This window comes from Pelophylax lessonae (genome assembly GCF_965119305.1).
Source record: "Pelophylax lessonae genome assembly, chromosome: 3".
NCBI classification, from domain to species: Eukaryota; Metazoa; Chordata; class Amphibia; order Anura; family Ranidae; genus Pelophylax; species Pelophylax lessonae.
Genome location: NC_138770.1, coordinates 548,321,670 through 548,345,053, shown reverse-complemented (window position 1 = coordinate 548,345,053; position 23,384 = coordinate 548,321,670). Strand labels below are relative to the sequence as shown.

At 40.2% G+C, this 23,384-nt stretch overlaps 1 protein-coding gene across 2 annotated transcripts in view; it reads right to left on the bottom strand.

Moving 5' to 3' along the window:
• The window catches only part of LOC309551536 (dihydroxyacetone phosphate acyltransferase-like), a 145,129-nt gene that overhangs the window by 68,589 nt on the left and 53,156 nt on the right, over positions 1–23,384 (bottom strand). For both annotated transcript variants that reach the window (XM_082252161.1, XM_082252160.1), the window contains exons 3-4: positions 6,261–6,437; positions 963–1,092 (exon numbers count right to left, since the gene is read on the bottom strand). In XM_082252161.1, coding sequence (XP_082108287.1) covers positions 963–1,092; positions 6,261–6,437 — 307 coding nt within the window. The remainder of the gene's footprint in view (positions 1–962; positions 1,093–6,260; positions 6,438–23,384) is intronic.

The window sequence follows — 23,384 nt, the reverse complement described above, 5'->3', positions numbered from 1 at the left end:
GTGAAGACCACAGTTATAAAAAATTACGTAAAAGCTCTTCTGTTCAACCTAATAAAAAATGCTAAGCCTACAGTTGATTCATATCAGTGAAGCCATAAACCCCTTACAAGCCTTGTCCAAACTTAGTGAAAAAACTTACAGCCAATCCGATAGCCCCCTGGATCAGCATTCAATACTTTTTTGCTAGAAATATTATTAACTATTTACTTTTTGTAGTCTTGTGATATTTAAAAAATATTTTTGATGGTAATTAGGGAACCATTTAGAACTCCTTTGGACATATGACCTTTCCATTAATGAGAGAAAAAGACAAAGTTAGTTTGTTACCCTAACTTATACCTTATAAAATGCATTCTCTAAAAGCAGAGTAAGGAAAAGCTGTAAGAAGGTAGTATAAATGTTATTTATTTACACCTATGCCAGTCAGAGTTCAAAGTTATAATAGGATTCCCATGTTCATCATCATGAGACATTTTATTTCAGCCTGCAACAGTCACACTCTTGAGAGCCTGAGTTAAAAAAAATATATAGTGGGGGAAATTTACTAAAACTGGGGCACCCAGAACCTGGTGCAGCTGTGCATAGTAACCAATTCGCTTTGAACTTCAGCTTTTTCAAATAGACTTTGGCAATAAAACCTGGAAGCTGATTGGCTACCATGCACAGCTGCACCAGATTCTGTGTGCACCAGTTTTAGTAAATCTCCTGTTTCATATCATTTTATGGTTTTATTTTTTAGTACAATACTACTTAATGACCTCCCACTCCTTGCTGAATATCAACCTTGAGTGTATTCAAAAAATGTAGTCAAAGAAATCAATTGTTTGTAATACTATCATGAATGCAGGTATAATTCTAGAATTTTGTTTGTTTTGAAGATTTAGTTTCACATTGCAATTAATAAAATGTTGAACAAGGTGAAATGTCACAAATTATGTGTGATAAAAATTAAAAGCAATTACCTTCTCCTGCAGCAATCACAGGAATAGCAAGGTCATAGGTGTACATAATGTACGATATCAACAAAAAGTCAACATAGCTCCGATGGCTGGGTAGCAAAATAACAGGATATTCTTGAACAGCTTTTGCCAGCTGCAGAAAAAAAATGAAATTATCTTAAAGCATGTGGGCAAGTGTTAAAGCCAGTCTAGATCTGAGAAAAAAAAAATTCTAAGTTTAGTTTCTCCTCAGCTGACCATAAAAACCACACAGATGCTCTAATGTTAGAACAACATTAGCTGTTTTAATCTCTTGCCACTAAGAGGTTTAACTACTTGTTGACAATCATCTCATTAGCAGCAAATTGAATTCAGTGGGGCAGATGAGGAGACTGCCAACAGCTGGTTAAAACAAACCTGTATGCTAAAGTATACAACAATATGTATTTGAAACCGAAAACAATTTTCACGCTTGACCGTTATGGAACTGCTGCAACTCCTGGATAGGAACACATAAAAAACAAAATGGTGCACTGTTCCTTTAAATATATTTTGCAATCAACTTTGAATTGATTAAGCACAAAACAATTACATATACAGAGCAATAAAGTGAAATAGTGCACTGTTCCTTTAAACCGAATTCACATAAATTCAGCCTTAAATAAAATATGACCAATTGAGTTGCATGTAAAAGCTCAATAAAGTGCAAGTTTTAGAATACTGTGCAAAAGTGCAATATAAATCAAAATTATAATACGATGGATATAAAGTCCATAAAGACAGTGACAACAAAGTAAAGTGCTGGGTCCTCCACAGCTTCCAACCACTACAAAAGGTTCCCCAATGTGGCAAGAGGTGCTCCTAAATGTAAGAAGTCGAAGATTTTTTAGGTCATGCTCCAGGCCACCTATCGATTGCTGTTGGTGACTCTGATGAGTGGATTCCATCTGATTCATGCTGTGGAGACATGCTTTCTGTGAAACCAACGCCATGGATAATGAGTGCAGGCTGTTTGTGATCTCTGTAACCCAGATCCACTCGTTTGGGTAACATAGTTACATAGTTAGTCAGGTTGAAAAAAGACAAAAGTCCATCTAGTTTAACCAATAAAAAAAAAAAAAAAATCATACACATATACACAATCCTATGCCCACAGTTGATCCAGAGGAAGACGAAAAACCCCAGAAAAGCATGATCCAATTTTCTACAGCAGGGGAAAAAATTCCTTCCTGATCCCCCGAGAGGCAATTGGATATTCCCTGGATCAACGTTACCTATAAATGTTAGTACCCAGGAAATATTTCAGGCCTTTTTTCAATCAATCTACTGAGCTGGCCAGAACCAGCAGCTTTGCATCACATGCTATTATTAAGATTATGATCTACCAAAACCCCCAGATCCTTCTCCTCTATGGATTCCCCAGTTGTTCTCCCTCTAGTATCTATGATGCATGCATATTCTTAACCCACAAGTGCAAAATTTTACATTTATCAACATCAAACCTCATTTGCCACATAGTCGCCCAAATAAAGTGCATTGAGGTCAGCTTGTAAGTTGTAGACATCCTGTAAGGAAGGGTAAACAGGCCATCTGCTTACATTTAGGAGCACCTCTTACTACATTGGGGCACCTTTTGGAGTGGTTGTACATTGTGGAGCACCCAGCACTTTACTTTGTTGTTACTTTCTTTATGGACTTTATATCCATCATACTATAATCTTGATTTATATTGCACATTTGCACAGTATTCTAAAGCTTGCACTTTATTGAGCTTTTACATGCAACCTAATTTGTCAAATTTTATTTAAGGTTGAATTTATGGAACAGTGCACTAATTCACTTTATTGCTCTGTATATGTAATTTTTTTTCTGATAGATCAATTAACAGTTGATTGTCACGTATATTTAAAGTAACAGCACATCATTTTGTTTTTGTAAAGGTACAGAACAGGCTGTAGGATTACACGGTCCATGCCTGCACATACTGTACACTAAAGAGGTAATAAAGCCCACTTTGTGATTTTTACCTACAGGTAAGCCTATAATAAGGCTTACCTGTAGGTAAAATGAATATCTCCTCAACGTGCACTGTTTAGATGTTCACCCTTTATGCAGCCGGAGATGTCACCAGTGCATGCAATCTGAAGATTCGGCATACTTTACCGCACCTTCAGAGCTTAGTGCCGGAACTGAGGGCTCCCAGGAGTAACGTCATCGCAGCTCCGGCCAATCACATAGTCAAAGTGCGCAAACGCAGAAGAGAGACTGGGGGAAGATATCAGCCCTCTCAGTGGTGACAGTGCACTGCTGGAAGACTTTGTTCCAAGGTAAGTATTTCATAATGTGCTAGTATGCTTTAACGTATATGTCTTCTTCAGCACCTAAGGATTACAATTTCGAAATTTCCATATAGTGTCCAGAGCTATTCCCATTCTTGCACCTTCCTATTGCCATACACATCATAGTTATATCACTACTGTGCTGCTCATTTTCCTTTATAAGGCCTGTTGTACAAAAAAAGCTGTACAAAAGCACCTACAGTATAAGGATCTATTTGCTACTGCTTCATTCATTGTTTACACCCATGCCTTCTCCACCTCTTCTGCTGCTTGTTGATGCCCCCCACCCCACCTGTGCTGTTGACTGCGGATCTCTGGCTTCTACACATTTCTTGCTGCTTTTACAGAATTCTGTGATGCCTAGTCCTTTGTCCCTTGCTTGACTTTTTTTTTTTAATGGCACAACTTTAATATTATAGTTTCTACCAAAGTGTTTTATGGGTCAGGGCATTTTTCTGAGAACAGGTAACAGGCAAATGCACTTCACTGCAATTCAACTCACTGTAGTGAGGCTCTCATTAGGCCACTTACTTACATTCTGGTCAGTAACTAACATAAATATCGGCAGATATATTACTAAGTTAAAAAGGCTATAAATGGCTCAAAAACACAATTAATAGACCTTATTTACAAGGATTGGCATATTTAAAGGTCACTTATGAACCCCTTTGCAAATATTGTCTCAGTTTGTGGGTGACATATGGTTGCCATCATCCCTCTTATTCTGGATTTTTAAGGCAATCGATAAAGAAAAGCAAAAAATGATAAAATTAAAATATTTATTGAAAAGAGTTAAAAGAGAAAATTGGTACATATATTATATAACCACATCAACCACATTGGTCATGCTAACAAAGCAGTGGTTGAAACATTGGTAACTATAACAATGATAAATCATGACAATGATGCTTGGTCAAGAACAAGTTAATAAAAGAAAGAAAGAAAAGGGAGGGAATGCAATACTCCTCCCTGGAGGGAAAGAACCTCTAGGGAGGAGAGAAATTCGGATGCTCTAAAGAAAAAGCTATATGTTTCATTATGATTATGAAATATGCAGAATGAATTTGAACGAGAGTGAATTTTTCATTATTAATCAGCTGATGCACCTGTAGTGTTCTGATAAGGAAAGTTGCATGGCATTATTGTTTTTTTTTTTTTCAGAGGATACCAAAAATCTGTATTGTATCTTAGTGAAGACTTCTGCAAAAAAATTCTGGAAAATCAGTGAGCTAATTGCACAAGCAGGAGATTACATTTCTGGGGAAGTTCGGTACACCAACTATGTACAGAAGTCCTCCAGATTGCCATATTGCATTGAATTTTGCAGAAAATTACACTGCTGCGGAAAAAAATGAAAAGGTAAATTTTAAAAATATTCAATTATAATAAGGCTTGTGTAGCAATTTTAAATGCTATATTTTTTTTCATTTGCCATTTTTCCTCCACCAAAGTGGAGTTACCCTTTAATATTTATAGATCTAAAACAAATGGTCAAAAATGGGAACTTGGTCCATGTGGAAAATCACCCCATATGGTCCATAGAGCTTGATTTATTTATTTCCAAGCCAATGTGGACAAGTATAAAGTAATACATTTAGATCATAAATATACGTATTCAAAATTCAAACTTGAAAGAACCAAATTAGCTGAATTAATAATGGAAAAGGTTCTGAATCGACTTGTAGATTGCATTTTTAAAGACGAAATATGACGAAATATGACCAGAGGTTTTTTGGCCATACTTCTATGGATCACAGCCGTGCAGTTCATTCTGCACTCCTGTGACCCGTGTTCAGCCGACAGCGGGGTAAAGCCTGCTGTTGGCTAACATCATTCAGCCAGTCTAGGCCTGGATCAGCAGCTGGTTCAGCCTCTCAGCTTCACCGCTGGGAGACTGAGCCAGCTGCTCCCTCCCTTCCCCAGCCCAGCACTCCAGGTTGTTTATACATCCATCAAAGGGAACTGGCTGCTACTACTCCAAATGACAGCTCAATATCTGTTCTTGGGTCAGAAGATGCCACTACATGTCACATTATAGTGCTCAGGCACACAGCTGGTCACATTCCCTATGTTCTCAGCTGCATAACAGCTGGGGGAAGAGCAGCAACAGTACACTGAGCTACCCAGTTAAAGGCTCTGCAGGGAGGGTGTGTCAGGACAAGTCTGATCATTGGATCAGAGCAGGCCAAGTTCCCAGCACAGCTATCTTCCATATCTTTATATGTGCGGACTGCATTGTCCACGTAGGAGCAGGATATTCTGGATAAGAAGCCGAGGAGAGGTCTGATCCACCCATTTAAAGGGATCACAGGCGTTGGGGGTCCTTGTGACCTGCCATAATCTGGTAAGAGGCAACGTGTGGCACACCCCAGCATCTGGAGCACTATAGATCTAAACAATCAAGTTTACACAAGCACTCCTTTGTTGCATGAATTGCTCAGGATTACCAAATATATTAGAGACACTTTAATCACATTTTTTAGAGCACTGTAAATCTAATGTTGATATAATTTAAAGGTATATATCACTTGTGATTTAATTTATTTGTGGATGCACTATGAAGCACTTTTCCTGATTTGCAATAATCTTTGCACAAGTAAAGGTAAGTTGATGCACTAGTAAGCACTTTGATTTGCAATAATTTTTTTTTTGCACCAAGTACAGTACAGCACGTGCACTTTTACTATAATATTGATTATATAATTTTATTGGATTTTTATGAAAATAATTTAGTATTTGTATTTAGCACTATAAAAGATTACCAGCGCCTTTTTACCAATTATATACATCTAGATTAGTATAAGGCTTGTTTTTTTTAAAAAACTCGCCAAGCTTGCAATTTTATTTATTTAGTTATTTATTTATTTTTGTATTAAAAGATATGCTATATGCAATCAAGAAAGAAAGATATAACTTAGCATATTAGCATCAGTAGTTGAATGCTATATTAACATTTTAGACTGACTTTTAATAAAACACTTACCTTTTGAATGCCCTCCACATTGCAAAATACTTTCCCATAAAGCCGTTTGAAGATCTTGCTTAAACTGAGAGCAAATATCCGAATTGCCCCCAATTTTAAATTGTGACCCATTTCATCCAAGATCTCATAAGCCTGTTCCTGAATCACATCAAAGGATTCTCCAGTTTCCAAGCTGATCTTTAAATATGAAGACAAGAACAGATCACAAAAAAAAAGGCTATAAATGTCTCAAAAACACAATTAATATACCTTATTTGCAAGGATTGGCAGTTTCTGACATCTTTAAGGGTCAGTCATGAACCCCTTCTTCCTCTTAGAGGCTCTATTTTCATACACAATACTGCACAAGTTGTTCGTATAACAATAAGCCTCAGAAACGTAAAAAAAACCTAACCAAGCTTAAAAATGCTACCTCCCTCCTTCTAACATCTATGCTGACCAACCTATGTAAGAAAGATGTATATACTTACCTATTTTTACCCCACTCCAATCCGGTCATGTGGCCCAGCTCCCTTGTTTCAGTCAGTGAGGAGGGAATGCCGATGATGGATGGGTTATAGGAGCCTAGGGGTGACATCACCATTCCAGGCTGTTGTCAAGCACTCTCTCCTCTCCCCTGCAGTCAACACTGTCTGACACAGGGCATCAAGTGACTGGACTGGAGCAGGCTGAAAATAAGTAAGTATATGCATCTTTCTTACACAGCTTAGTCAGCATAGGTGTTAGGAGGGGGTTGGAAAATTTTTGGGACTAGTTAGGCTTAGTCTGGAATTCTACTTTAAAGAGTAACTCCACTTTTAATAAGAAAAATATCCCCTTGTGCATTGCAAGGATTTTAACAAACTTTGTAGCAGTCCTATCTGTTTCGGCTCTAAAGAGAAAGTATGTTTCATTATGTCAATATGCAGAATGAATTTGTACGAGAATTAATTTTTCATTATTAATCAGCTGATCACACTGGTCAGTTCATCAAATCAAACTGTTAAGAACCCAGAAGTTTACATGTTTCCGTACAAATCTTTTCTTTTGTATTACATTGTATATGACACATATTATAGAGAAGATTATTTTATTACATATGGGATACTTCAGGGAAATCCTTACAGAGAGCCAAATGGACAATTTATCATAGTTCTTAAAATCCCTTTAAAGAAAAGATCTGCCACTTCAGAATGGTACATGAGCAAGCTAAATGTGAATGTGCCATTCACTAGGTTATAAGTAGGATGAATAGTAATAGTGAATAGTAATAAGTGAACATCTGTAAACGTTTATGGATCCAGCGAAATGTGCACAGCAAACTTTACCAGGTAATGGACATGGGATTTCCCTGAAAATTAATTGTGCAAAAACACACACAAGCAGACACTCACTGTTCTTTCTAAGTGCCGATTCACATTGGTGCGAAGCGGGAACCCTGCAAATCCACTGTCGGTTTCCGCATGGCACCCGACTCGCAGGCAGTTCACACTGCCATATACAAACTGCTGGGAGTGTCAATACAAAGTTAATGATACCCCCAGATTAGTTTGCATATCGCAGTGTAAACTGTCAATTCGGACATGTGAACACCCATGCGATCCGATTCTGCTGCGGACCAAAACAAGGGCCATGTGCGACTTTGGTCCAAATGCGATGCAATTTCAGCCATACAATCTGTATGGCTGAATTCACATCGCACAGACATTGCATGTGATTTGCAGAGCAGTGCGGTGTGAATCACATGCAATGTCTGCCATCGCTGAAGTGTGAACCGGTGTAACGTTAGAAAACCATACCTCGTGAAAATTCCATACCTCGTCACTTCCGGTGCACATACGTCATGGAACAGCTAAGCAGGTTACCATTGTGCACGCTCAGAGGTCCGGAGAGTAGGGAATTCTCACGGGGTAGTGTGTTGTAACGTTAAACCGCATCAGCTGTTGCCGCGGTAACATTAAAACATGTCGGCTGCAAGATTAAATCATCTCCGCTCCTACCCCTGTCACTTCCCTGATCTCGGCTACTAAATGTAAAAGCGGCGGGTGTATGAAAATATAAATCACGGAGATCTCGGCTCCGTGATTTATATTTTCATAGACCCGCCTCCGCTTTTACATTTAGTAGCCGAGAAGTGACGAGGGTAGGTGCACCGGAAGTGACGAGGGTAGGGAATTTTCACGGGTATTGTTTTTTCACGGAACACCGGCACTAACACAACAGTATTTGCAAAACTGGGGCATACAAATCAGCAAAAAAAAAAAGGTAATTGCCAATGATTTTTCAGTACATTCAAATCTTCCATAATCTGATCCAATGGCATAACAATTACATTTAAAAAAATAATTAATATAAAAATGAATTGCATAGAAGGTTTATGAAACATCTGTGTAATATTAAGAAAGGTTCACACTAGCATACAAAATATTGTATTCTGGCAACTGCATACAGTTTTATTCCAAATGCCTTTAAAACTACAGGTGGATCTATTACTGTCCTGTCCACAGAGTGACAACACTACTTCATAATTTCCCTCCAAAACAAACAGTGTTTTCAGCCTGTAAAGTAGGCAGAAAAAAGCATATATAGCTGCAAGAAAAAGTATGTGAACCCTTTGAAATGATATGGATTTCTGCACAAATTGGTCATAAAATGTGATCTGATCATCATCTAAGTCACAACAATAGACAATCTGCTTAACCTCCCTGGCGGTATGATTTTTTCCGATTTTAGGTGCTGAAAGCGGTACCATTATTTTGCATGTAATTCTTAAGAACGAGCAGCCCAAACCAACTATTTACATATGATTTTTTTTTTACTTTGCGTTCTTCTTTATCATCTCGGGTATGATAAAGTTTGAAACACAAAATCATAAATTATAATAAATAACTATAAATAAGTTAAAGTATGTATATATATACTGTATATATACACATATATATATATATATATATATATATATATATATATATATATATATATACGTATACATATTATATATATATATATATATATATATATACATGCATATCTATATATATATATATATATATATATGTACATATATATATATATATATATATATATATATATAAGTTACGTATATATATATATATATTTATGTGAATCACTTTCTTGAGGTCATGCCACAGCATCTCAATTGGGTTGAGGTCAGAACTCTAACTGGGCCACTTCAGAAAGCGTATTTTCTTCTGTTTAAGCCATTCTGTTGTTGATTTACTTCTATGCTTTGGGTCATTGTCCTGTTGCAACACCCATCTTCTGTTGGGCTTCAGCTGGTAGACAGATGGCCTTAAGTTCTCCTGCAAAATGTCTTCATAAACTTGGGAATTCATTTTTCCTTCGATTATAGCAATCCGTCCAGGATCTGACGCAGCAAAGCAGCCCCAAAACATGATGCGCCCACCACCATACTTCACAGTTGGGATGAGGTTTTGATGTTGGTGTGCGGTGCCTCTTTTTCGCCACACATAGTGTTGTGTGTTTCTTCCAAGCAACTCAACTTTGGTTTCGTCTGTCCACAGAATATTTTGCCAGTACTGCTGTGGAACATCCAGGTGCTCTTGTGCAAACTGTAAACGTACAGCAATGTTTTGTTTGGACAGCAGTTGCTTCCTCTGTGGTATCCTCCCATGAAATCCATTCTTGTTTAGTGTTTTACGTATTGTAGATTCGCTAACAGGGATGTTAGCATTTGCCAGTGACTTTTGTAAGTCTTTAGCTGACACTCTAGGATTCTTCTTCACCTCATTGAGCAGTCTGCGCTGTGCTCTTGCAGTCATCTTTACAGGACGGCCACTCCTAGGGAGAGTAGCAGCAGTGCTGAACTTTCTCCATTTATAGACAATTTGTCTTACTGTGGACTGATGAACAGCAAGGCTTTTGGAGATACTTTTATAACCCTTTCCAGCTTTATGCAAGTCAACAATTCTTAATCATAGGTCTTCTGAGAGCTCTTTTGTGCGAGGCATCATTCACATCAGGCAATGCTTCTTGTGAAAAGCAAACCCAGAACTGGTGTGTGTTTTTTATAGGGCAGGGCAGCTGTAACCAACACCTCCAATCTCATCTCATTGATTGGACTCCAGTTGGCTGACATCTCACTCCAATTAGCTCTTGGAGATGTCATTAGTCTAGGGGTTCACATACTTTTTCCACCTGCACTGTGAATGTTTACATGGTGTGTTCAATAAAAACATGGCAACATTTCAGTCTTTGTGTGTTATTAGTTTAAGCAGACTGTGATTGTCTATTGTTGTGACTTAGATGATGATCAGATCACATTTTATGACCAATTTGTGCAGAAATCCATATCATTCCAAAGGGTTCACATACTTTTTCTTGCAGCTGTGTCATAGTGAGATCGACATGTAATAAAACTATGTTACAAAGAGGACTCAGAAAAAAACGGATGTATTAATACTATTGACCAACTGCATCATATATTTCATTTTTTGATTTTGCCCATACTTCCACTTTACAATAATTATTATGAGGCAGTATTAACTACAGTATTGACAGAAGACAGAAGTAAATATGTGCGATTTGTATCATTACAAATAGAAATTCAGACAAAATGCATCCGAATCTTTGAATCACAATAGTAACAAGGTTCAACAAATCCATAATAAATTATTCCGGAAACAAAAAATTCATTCATATTCATTTGTTTTATTTGGATGACATGATTAGATAGTTTGGGTCTTTAGGTAATGTTTGAAGCATCCAAAATAACGTAACTACATAACAAATTATCCACATTGGTTCGGAACTATTCATTTTTATTCTAGTGGACGTAGCGTGAACATTCTAATAAGATATTTTTTGTATTGATGTTGAACTTGACTGACCATCTGTTTCAAATGTATGTGTGCGGCCCAACACACAAAGGCTTTGTCCACACTTGCTCAAAATACTGCTGCTTCATAAATGCGCCTATGGTGATAATGCAAGTTGCTTGTTGAGTTTGACATGCCTTTAACACGTGCGTTAAACACTCCCCAAATGCCCTATGTGCATTTGACGTGCGTAATAGGTGCAATAAACCCCAGATACCTATTTTTTTGGCCGTTGTGAACAAGGCCTATTGCGCCACAAATGCATCGTAAACAAGCTGCAAACGCATAAGTCGGCTGTTATACCCTTTTGAACTTCTTAAGACAAAATTATCTTGGATAATGGTCAATGAACACCTTTTGGCAATACTAAATGACAAATTGAGGCTTTTTGAAAAGGTTTGGAGCCCGGGGATTCGGTATCTGGAAGGGGACCCCCGAGTTGGACCGATATAGGCCAAAGCGCACTGGTAATGTAATGTAACTTACATTGTTTACTCTAATCTAACCTGACCTGAAGTTTTTTCATCTAATCTGTGATATCATATTTTCCCACGCCCTCTTTCTCCATTTCCTCTCCCCCCTCTTTTACTTTCTTTAGGTTGGTTTTTCCCAATGTAATCTCTTTGGTTATTCCATTATGGTTTAAACATATTTTAAAAACAAAGAATGTTTAGGTTGACGGGGTGGGAAAGGCTAGAAAACTGGCCATAACGTTCACTAATGCTTATCCCCATCGAGGTCAACCCATATATGTTACTTCAGCGCTACTGACATTGTTTTTGTGGTAAGATAGCCATTTTCATTTATCATATTGTCTGTACAACATTGTTTATTTGCTTTCCCTTATTGAATATTCAAATAAAAACATTGAAAGAGAAACAAGCTGCAAACACATGCTGGAGCATTTATGGTGTGTTACCATAGACTTGAATGGGAAGAGTTGAGATGCCTTAACTCCTTCCAAATTCCACATGAAGTCTCATGTTTGAAGCACAGAAACATGACGCGACGCAAACGCTTCATATTTTGATCATGTGAACATCACTGCGTGCTGTCCATATTATCAATTGCAGACTGCTTTACTGGTAGTTGGGGAAAGTTAAAGGGTTAATAAAGTCTGCTTTTTTATTCATACCTACAGGTACGCCTTTAAAACAGTTTACCTGTAGGTACAGTATCTCCGTTTGTGTGTGCTCTCTCCCACGTGCATGTGCGGGAGTGACGCCATCGGGGCTAAGCCATTTAAACATTGTTTTGTGAACCTGGAGGGAAAACTGGGTGAAGATGGAAGCCCTGGCAGCGGTGACAGCGTGTCACTGGAGGACTTTGTTTTAAGGTAAGTCTGTCATAATGTGCTAGAATGGAATACATACTAGCATACTATGATATCATCCTGCAGGGGCCAAAAAAATGTTTTTGCCAGTTTACTACTGCTTTAAAAATGCACCTTAAACTCCTGCTTTTAATGCCAGCATGAACAGGGACAAAGTCAGTTGGGAATAAAGAAATTAATTAATCTTAATGACATAATGAATGAATATTTAAGTTTTGGAGTCTTAATCAGCTGATTCTTTTTGCATTAACATTTTTTATTATTATATGAAATGGAAAAATATTGCAGTAAATATAGAAATATAGAAAGGTATAAAAGTGAAATAGAATGATTGCTAGTTATTGGGGTTGATTTACTAAAACTGGAGAGTGCAAAACCTGGTGCATGATAGCCAATCATGGTAGCCAATCAGCTTCTAACTTCAGATGGTTCAATTATCCGCTTTACGACCGTCCGCGGCAGCCGCTCCTGGGCAAACCGCCGTAGCTATACGTTGGTCGCGCGCAGGAGGCTAGGGGGCGAGGGCACGCCCCCGCTCATCAGAGGGGAAGCCGATGCAGCGGGCAGGCGTCTCCGATTGCCGCCTGACACCTGCGATCGTTCCCTGCTGAGAGAAAAGAATGGTCAGCTGTTGTAAACACAGCTGACCGTTCTTCTCCCTGGAATGATCACAGAGCCCCTGTGATCCTTCTATATAGGATCACAGGTCTCTATGGTCTTTTCAGAAGCCACGCCCCCCCCCCCCCCCACAGTTAGAATCACTCCCCTAGGCTCACATTTAACCACTTGATCACCCACACTGTTAACCCCTTCTCTGCCAGTGTCATTATTACAGTTATAACAGTGCATATTTTTAGCACTGATTACTGTAGTAATGTTGCTGGTCCCCCCAAAAGTGTAAAAAATGTCAGTCAGGGGTCTGATCTGTCTGCCGCAATGTCGCAGTCCCGTAAAAAATGGCAGATCGCCGCCATTACTAGTAATAAAAAAAAAACAATAAAAATGACATAAATCTTTTTTACCGTACTTAGTAGATGCAATAACTTTTGCGCAAACCAATCAAAATACGCTTATTGTGAATTTTTTTTACCAGAAATATGTAGCAGAAATTGGCCTAAATTGTTAAAAAATTTAGATTTTTAGATTTTTTTGGGAATGTTATATAGCGTTATGTGAAAAATATTGTTGTTCTTTTTTCAGAATTGTCTCTATTTTTTTGTTTATAGCGCAAGAAATAAAAATCGCACAGGTGATCAAATGCCACCATAAGAAAGCTCTATTTGTGGGGAAAAAAATACATCAATTTTATTTAGGTACAGCGTCGGTCATTAAGGGGGCAAATCCTTCCGGTCCAGAAGGGGTTAAGCTTTGACAAAAAAAAAAACTGGAAGCTGATTGATTTCTATGCAGAGCTGCACCAGAATTTGCACTCCTATTTGGAACTCCATTGTGTTTGGGTTGGATAGAAGTGAATACATCAGAATGTCCGAATCATAATATAACAAATTAATCTGAATTGATGAATAATGAATTAACAAATTAAACAAAATATAGCCAATCTTCCGAAATAACTTCTGAAAATTGAGAACAACAAATATACGAAACAAATCTGAATATATGAAACAAATTCCAAAAATGAATCATTCTAACATAACGAATATAACAAAAAAAAAGATTTATTTAACCACTTCTGGACCAGAAGTACTTATTCCCCCTTCCTGCCAAGGCACGGATGCACACTGATTGGCAGCACTGATGGGTAATGATAGGTAGCACTGGTGGGCACTGATTAGCAGTACTAATATATGGCACTGGTGGGCACTGATTAGAAGCACTGGTGGGCACTGATTAGCAGCACTGGTGGGCAGTGAGGGGAAAGATGTTCCTGTAACAGAAGTCGGTTAACCCTCCTAGCGGTATCCCCGAGCGTGACTCGGGGTGGATTTTCCATGCTGTTATCGGTATCCCCGAGTCACGCTCGGGGTGGATGGGCAGAGCGCGCAGCGGTGTCTTACCTTCTCCTGGCGATCCAGCGATGATCTCACAGTGCTGAGATCGCCAGCCTTCTGAGATCCCCGCCGCTCGTCCGTCCTCCGTCGGTGTGATGACTCCCTAGTTCCGTTCCCTGCAGCAGCAATGCTGCATGAGAGCGGAACTAGGGAGGGAAATTCAAACATTGAACGTTGCACAAAACACAAACACACACATAACATTTATATTATATATATATATATATATATATATATATATATATATATATATATACATATATATATATATATATATATATATATATATATATATATATATATATATATATATATATATATATGTATGTATATATAATATAAATGTTATGTGTGTGTTTGTGTTTTGTGCAACGTTCAATGTTTGAATTTCCCTCCCTAGTTCCGCTCCCATGCAGCATTGCATATACACCTATATATATATATATATATATATATATATATATATATATATATATATATATATAATATAACGCATGAATTATAATCTAATCAATAATATAATTTTATTATATAATATATATATATATATATATATATATATATATATTATATTATATATTATATAATACAATTATATTATTGATTAGATTATAATTCATGCGTTTGTATTTCAAATTTATCACATCTGGGATGTCTACTAGAGTCTTGTTTTGGTCAGGTTTAAGTCAGTAATTACTAAGAATTGTAGGCCTATAATACATAACGCCAAATTTCCATGAAAAAAATTGTACCGCTTTTGGTACAGAATTCCTGACATAATCATACCGCCAGGGAGGTTAAAGGCTCTTTTCTTTTTTCCTCACGTTGTCAGCGGGAGGGAAAAAAAGCCAATAAGCGGCTTCTGTTTACTTCTGTGATCAGCTGTCATTGGCTGACAGCTGATCACGTGGTAAAGGGCTACTGTGATTGGCTGTTTACCCTGATCTGTGATCAGCAGAGTCCCAAGGACTCGGGGATCACAGAGCGTGCCGCAGCGTGAGAACGTCCATAGATGCCCTCCCAGCATTTTAAGCCCGCTATTGCTGTCTTTCGGCTACAACGAAAGCTCATTGGTTTCTATGCATACCTGCACCAGATTTTGAATGCTCTAGTTTTAGTAAATCCCCCTACTGTGTTATATTGTAATTTTCCACTAGGTGTCTCACTGCTGCGATACCTAGGTTATTTGTAAACTTGTTATTTTCTGTTTATTGCGATATACACTACATGCTCCATGGACATAATTTGTGCATCATTAAAACACTTGGTTTATACATGACCATGTCAGGAATCCTAAGCAAAGGTAACTCTCTAAACATGGTAGCAGCAGTATACAGGATTCCGAGTCCTGAAATCACTGAGAGAAACAGCCAAACCTGCAGCAGAAGATAGAGCTACAGCAACTGTAAGCCCTGGTTCACACCAATGTGGCTTTATAATTGCGCTACTTCAGTGCGATCTCAACTCTGCAGATCAGTGTCACCTTCAATTTCTTTCCGTCTTGTGACTTCATTTAACAGAAATATATGCAAGTCGCAATGAAATCCTAAAAAAGTGGTGCAGGAACCTTTTTTAGAGTCGCAGTGATTTGAACAGTTCCATGCTCCAGTGCCGGCAATGGGGTGCGACTTGTCATGCGATTTTGAACTGTCAAACTGCATGACAAATTACACTGGTGTGAACCAGAGCTAACTGCAGTGTCACTGTGCATATAAAGACACCATGGAGAGTTAATTGAAACCCCTGAAACTAATTGAAACTAATCTGTCTAAAACATGAATGCACTTAAAGAAAAATTTCACAAACTTCATTCATAGAAAGACAGGTGTAGACCTGTGTTCAAACTGCAGCTCCTCTGAAAAGTGATCCATGTTCAAATTGATTTTCATAAGCATTTGACAGGCAATGAGGAGGTGGTGTGATGCTCCTCACTGCCTGTTTTAACCCCATAATTGCTGCACCAATGGACATAATGCACGCAGTTGCAGGGCATTTGTGGTGCTTTCCTATTTGCTTGAATGGGTCACATTTGTAACATCACAAATCATTTTGCCATGGACATGAGGTGAAGCATCATGACCATGGCATGTGAATACCAGCAGGTGCTGTCTTTGCAACTTCGGGAGTGAGTGCTAAAAACATGGCTCAACTGTGCATTTTTAACACCACAAACCCCTAGTCTAAACAAGCCCCAAATGACACAGAATGCCTGACTTTTAAGAAATTATTGAGGAGTTTAATACACATAGTCACCCTATAAGGAAAGCTATAACTTTTTTTTCTAGAGATCAAAAAAGTGGGGAAACCATGCACAGTTACTGTAGGTAACAGAACTGAAATTTATAGCTGCAAGCTGTGTGTTTAGAGGTGTAGCACTACCCCCGCAAGGGCTGCTGGTAACTGGCTCCCCTTATCCTGCACAGGCAACCAACAGGCATTTTCCACCTGCATCCGGACACAAGAAATCAGTCCCTGGGCTTTTTTTTGTTGTTTTATTAGGGATAACAACTTGGATGGAGTGGAGGAGTTATGGGATGCCCAACTTGACTGAAACAATAGATTAGGACAACTTTCTTCCCATGTACAGAGAAAAGATCCTGGACTGTTCTCCTTCCTGGACACACTCAGTCTTTAAGGATCAGTGGCAAAAGTCCCTTACGGATTAGGAGCTCTTAGTCCCATTTGGAAAATAGCACATAATGTTACAGACTTCATGCAGAAGTATCTCCTCTCCTCTGTAGAACTGCTCCCAGCTCGACTGCTTGCAGGTACTACTAGCCCTCCTGACTGCTCTGATGATCTCCAAGGGCAAAGGATAAAGGGTTAAGCACAGTACTGTCCTTTAAAAGCTTGCTACATGTGGTAGTCTCTCCCCTTGTGTATCCTTCGGTTTGCTTATGTGCTCACTTTGTCATCCTTGCTCCCTGCTGCTCTTAGGCAAGATTCCTTCTCAAACCGTTATATGATAGGATCTTCCCAAGCCAGCCCAATTTAGCCTGGAGACAAAGTCCCCCCCCCCCTAGACCTAAGGGATCCCTCCTAGGCCTCCGACAGCCTCCTCAGCACTCTATCTTCCAAATGACTCTCCTGCTAGCCTGGCTTCAACATAATTAAGGGCTGGCCTAGCCACGCTGCCAGGACATTCTACCTAGGGATAGGCCAGGTTCCCCCAAGTATGCAGATCAGGACCTCCTGGCCTCAGCCCACTAACTTCTTGAAGCTTCTACAAGCTTCTAGACCCGGGGGGGGGGGGGGTCCAGAGACTTGCATCTGTGAAGCCATCCAGCCTGACCTGCAGTATCTGAACCAATTTTAGACTCACATAACTTGAGACACCATGAGTCATAAACCTAAAGGAATTGTAAAGGCAGAAGGTTTATGTTTTATCATAATGCATTCTATGCAATAAGATAAAAAAAAAATGTTCTGTGTATCAAATGTTTCAGGTATCATATACAAAAGTGAAATAGCGGTTATACCAGAACTGTTTGGAAGAGACATAATGGAGAGATTACACTCTACCCATACTGGTGTAGAAGGATGTTTACACCAGTCATAAGAATATATTTATTGGACTAGAACGAATGACCAAATATAAACTGGAATAAAAAAATGTGACATACAGTAGATGCATCATAGAGTGACCATCAACAAAATAAAACACTGCAACCACATGAGATAACATTTAGGCCATGATCTAAAACAGATAAAGATTTGTTGATCTGGGATTACAAAGAGTACCTGGTAACTCTGGACTATTTTTCAAACTTCTGGGAAGTAGACTATATACAAACACAGGAACAAAACATCAAAAAACTCAAAGCCCATTTTGAAAGGTATGTCATCCCTGAGAAAATATGCTGCTCATTTACTTTGGATGAGTTTAAGCAATTCAGTAAGACTTCATCACCATGATATACTGAAAGCAATAGTAAAGCAGTCAGCAATACAAAACAGCCAGTTTGCTGGGTCAAAGTAATACACCCAGCCATGATGTAGACAGGAGTCCTGCAAAACTAATGAGCTGGCGCACTAGGACTTTGTTACCAACTATGAGTCATCGGCTAAAACCAAAGCTTTTGAATAATGGCAAAGCTAAAATGCAACAGAAACAAAATCAGCAAATATTTTACTATGATAGGTCAGCCAAGGGTCTACCCTTGCACCAGAGAAATGAGAAAAACGATACTGTACGTGTTCCAATGTGCGTGTGCCAATGGACAAGTACAACAAACAAAGGCAAAAGTTGAGCAGAAACTAGGACACCTGTTCTATGAGGTGGTAACAGAGGAAGGAAGGAAGTTGAAAAGAAATCGGAGACATATAAGAAAGACAGAAGAACGAGTCAAGGTAAAGCCAAGTGAACAAGATTTTGGCACTTACACCCATGAAACTACATCTGCAAATACAGAAGCAGCAAGAACACTGCAAACAGAAGAGCGGACAGTGATACTGACATACCATTGTAATGGGCAATGGCTTTTCAGTATCAGCTGAAGTACTACACAAAGGTGGAGAGACATCATATGTAATGAGAGCAGGCAGAATAATCAGAAAGCATACTAATTTGAAAGATTATGTTTAACAGCTTGCCGCCTGGAGGCCAAATATATACGGCCTCAGCAGCAAGCCGTAAGACCAGGTTCATGGCTGCAGCTTTTTCAGCCAGCGACTGGCTTTACAGTAAACATGATCCAAGCAGCTTTACAGCAGCCCAGTCACTTTTACATCACTCAGAAGAGGGCTACCTTCCTCCTGCCACCGCCTGCTGTCATTCCTGGGCTCTCCCGTTCTGGGACAGCTGTGCGTAGTCAGGTCAGTTGCCCACAGAGGAGATGGAGGAACAACTGTTCCCCCATTCACCTTTGTTACAAATGAAGCCAGAAACATTGAGGATTTTCTCAAATTCAGTTTCAGCACTGTCTTTCCCTGGCCAGTACAGCCAGGGAAGCATCTGTCCAAACAGATCTGAGTTTGATCAGATGCTTTGAAGGGCAGGGGAGACATTCATGGTCTATTAGAATTCTGATGTCTCAATAAAGAATAACTGTCATTGCCCAAAGTTATCATAAGGGGCTTGGAATCTTTTTACAAAACACTACTGCACTTTATTCACCCTGATCCTGCCCCCGGTCAGTATGCGCTCACGTGCCCACAGAGAAGGCTCTGCATGCCAGCTGCGGCACGCGTGCCATGGGTTCGCCATTACTGATATAGAGGAATTGATCTTTCCATATTCCTCCTGTAGCCGCTGAATGCCTGCAGAAGGGAGAGGAGGAGAATCAGGCATTCAGTGGCTGCAGGAGGAATATGGAAGGATCAATTCCTCTATATCAGTAATGGCGAACCCATGGCACGTGTGCCGCAGCTGGCACGCAGAGCCTTCTCTGTGGGCACGCGAGCGCATACTGACCGGGGGAAGGATCAGGGTGAATAAAGTGCAGTAGTGTTTTGTAAAAAGATTCCACGGAGAGACAATGGGCGGAGCTGGAGCGGAGTATTGATCGCTGGAGAGGCAGAGCTGGGAGGCGCTGGATTGCATCAGGTTGGAGGGGCGGAGTTCCGATCACAGCCAAAACAAGGGGAAACTGGTTTCCTTGGGGAAATCTATTTCAGCACAACACCGGCCATCACTTTCACATCACCTTCCTCAAAATCCTATATGCGAGTGTACCTTCATTTTAGCCTCACTCTGTGCTCCCCCCTCTCCATGCTCTCCAGCGCCACCTGCTGGATGCTCAACAAAGTCAGAGAAAGGGATATAAGAAGCCAAACAAAGTGAAAAAGCATCTTCTCCTTAGTCCTGTGCCAGATCAGTCTCTGGCAGCCTCCGATGAAGAAGCAGGTGAAGGAGGACATGAAGGAGGACGATAGGCTGGAGCTGGGCACCCAGAGGGAGCGCTGGATCAACTTTATCCGACAGCAGAGTCAGCCCCAAGGAGGCAGCCACACATCTGCTGACTGCTAGTAAGTATCCTGACAGAGGAGGGAGGCCCAGCATTGGGTCTCTTTACTGGGGTCATCCTACTGGGGGCCACATGGACTGGACACCCTGATGGGTGTCATGGTATATAAACCTGCACACACAGGGGGTTTTGAGATCTGGTGGACCATCTATAATAGAATCCATCAGATCTCCATCAATAGTACTATTGATGCACAGGGGCAAAAAGAGCAGATAAATGTAGATGGAATTATACCATGGCCAATGGCACTTGCTCTGTTAGCTGGGCACAGGGCTGTAGGGGCGTTCTGGGGTCCCCCAGTGTTGGGATCTAGTAAGGAGAGGCAGCAGTAGGAAGAGGGCAATCACAAGCACCACCAAAAGGAGAATATGTTGCCAGGCACACTGACACTGGAAGCCAGGAGCCAGGTGAGTGCTGAACTGACTGCAATCCCTCCTGGGGTGGGTGATCATCACCTGGGGGGCTGGGTGTCTGCATCAGGAACAGTAAGAGGAAAATATACAGAACTTGATGTGAGTGTGCTGTGATGTCTGGGGGTGAACAAGGGACACATCAGGAATCATTGGGATGTATAATGAGGAGGAGCAGTGATCTGATTACAGCTACAGTATGTGCTATGACAATCCTCCAAACACTGTATAAAAAGGATAGACAATGTTGTCACCCTAAAAAACACACTCAAGGGCCCAGGCACCATACACATGCGTTCCACTGACAAACACGCACAGCATAGCCAAAACTGTTTTCTAAAATAAAATCTCAGTGTTGGCACTTTGAAAAAAAAAGTTTGTTTTGTGTTGCAGTTTGGGCACTCGGGCTCAAAAAGGTTCGCCATCACTGCTCTATATGCAGCTGCCCTCACTGCATCCCCTAACCAGGCACACAGGGAGGCTGCACAGACACTTACCTTCTTCCTGCCCCCTGTGAGAAGCGTGGACTAAAGGAGCGGCTAGTGGAGCTGCCTTCACAGGGAGATGCGGGCCAGCCCGGCGGCGCTGGTGGTCACCCCTGAGTGGCACCGGCTCGGCCTGACACCCCCCCAGTGCGTGGCATCCAGGGCGGGCAGCCCCCCCCCACGCACCCCCCATTGGTACGCCACTGGTAAACTCTATCAAGCAGCTACTGATTGATTTCTATTGGTATAGTGAGTACCTTGAGTAGTAGAAGTGGTTGCCCTGATCTGGTTTAGGATTCAGCTTCAGGTTCAGACATTAGATAAGATGTTTCCCTAAAAGCCCCAGCAGAATGCATGTAGTAAAGTAATGTATGCGGTAGTTCCGCTCCTTTACATTTGGCAGTCACTAATAAGATAGTGTTCTATAAAATACGAGGTGTGTCTAAAATAACAAAACAGAAGATACAAACAAATTACCTTTATTGGCCTTCAAAATAATTGCCATCCTTCGCAACACACTTTTGGCAATGTTCATAAGGATTCTGAAAACTGTCAGCAAAAGCTTTTTTAGGAATCAAACGCAGAACAGATGTCACACATTCTTGGATTGCCACCACGTCCGCAAAAAAGGTGCGCCTTTCATGGCGCTCTTCAGGCAGGGAAACAGAAAGAAGTGCCGGGAAGACAGTAAATGCCATTTCATTGATTGCCGCTTCGATTCCGTTTTGACCTAGTAGCACCAGGTCTCATCTCCTGTGACGTTGGTTCGCAGAAAGGATGGATTATGTTTACATGGTAATAAAATCTCCAGAGGTTTCCATCCATTTTGCTTTCTGTTCATCTGTCAGCTTGTGTGGGACAAATCGGGAACAGATATTGCGGTTACCCAAACTTTCACAGACGATTTTGTGCACTGTGTCCATGCTAATGCCCAATTCCTCTGCCATCAATCGTAGAGTCAGTTGTCGATCTTGTGCCAACATATGTCGCACTCGGTCGATCATGTCTGGGGTTCGGCTTGTCAACGGCCGACCCAAAGCGCTTGAACCAGTCTTAAACACATTTTCTGATCACAGCCTCCGTCCCATACACTTGCACCAACATTTCATGCGTCTCAGTTTTCCCCAATTTGTAGCAGAACTTGATGTTCACTCATTGCTCCATTGCACTGTGACCCTAACTTTCACGCTGGCTATGTTCGACTGCCCTCAGCAGGTTTAACCTTAAGGTCACGTGTACTCCATGATAGGTGGGGCTTCTCGATGCGTGCGCACCTGGCCCATGTTGCAAGTGAGATATTGGACCATTCACTAAACTTTTTAGATACACCTCGTATATGTGGTGCTCAGTGATCAAACTGGAGAGAACAAAAGTTAATGGGCTGCAACCATAAAACTATTTAGAAAAAAAAATGTTCTTTGTATCAACTATAAGAAACCAGCCCAAAGCAGTCCAAGATGTTTAAAAAACGAAGGAAACCACTGCGCTTAAGTAACCTATATAAATAGGCTGCCCCCACAATACATTTGTGGTACCAAACTTGTAGTAACAGTGTAACAGAAAATGTGCAGCACTGTAAATCAAACACTGCAAAAATCAGGGGAAAAAACACAAACATTGAAAAAAAAAAAAAAAAAGGGAACAGTAGAAGATAAACAAAATTTCCCAAGTATGTCATACTATCGTATTGTGATATATTGGTGATCATATCAAATCCCTATAAAGTCCAGTGATCCCAATCCAAAAGACACACTCCTGCTTCTTTTTCTGAATCCTATGACTATTAATTTTATAAATGGTCAATCAATGCATGAGCGTCTTAATATCTCCTGGTCAACATCATATCTCCTCCCCAAGTCACACATGAAGTGTACCACAACTAAATCTCTCAAAAGCAAAGAATAAGGGGCGATCCCATAGCGTGATAGTGTATAAACTATTTTTTTTAAAAAGAATAATGCGCACTTATAACATTAAAAAGCTCAAAGACATGTCACAAGCAGCAGCGTTCCTCAAGGCAGACAGATCGGACCTGGCCATCAATCAGCTGGGTGCGCATGATGACGTTACTCTTGTAGGCACT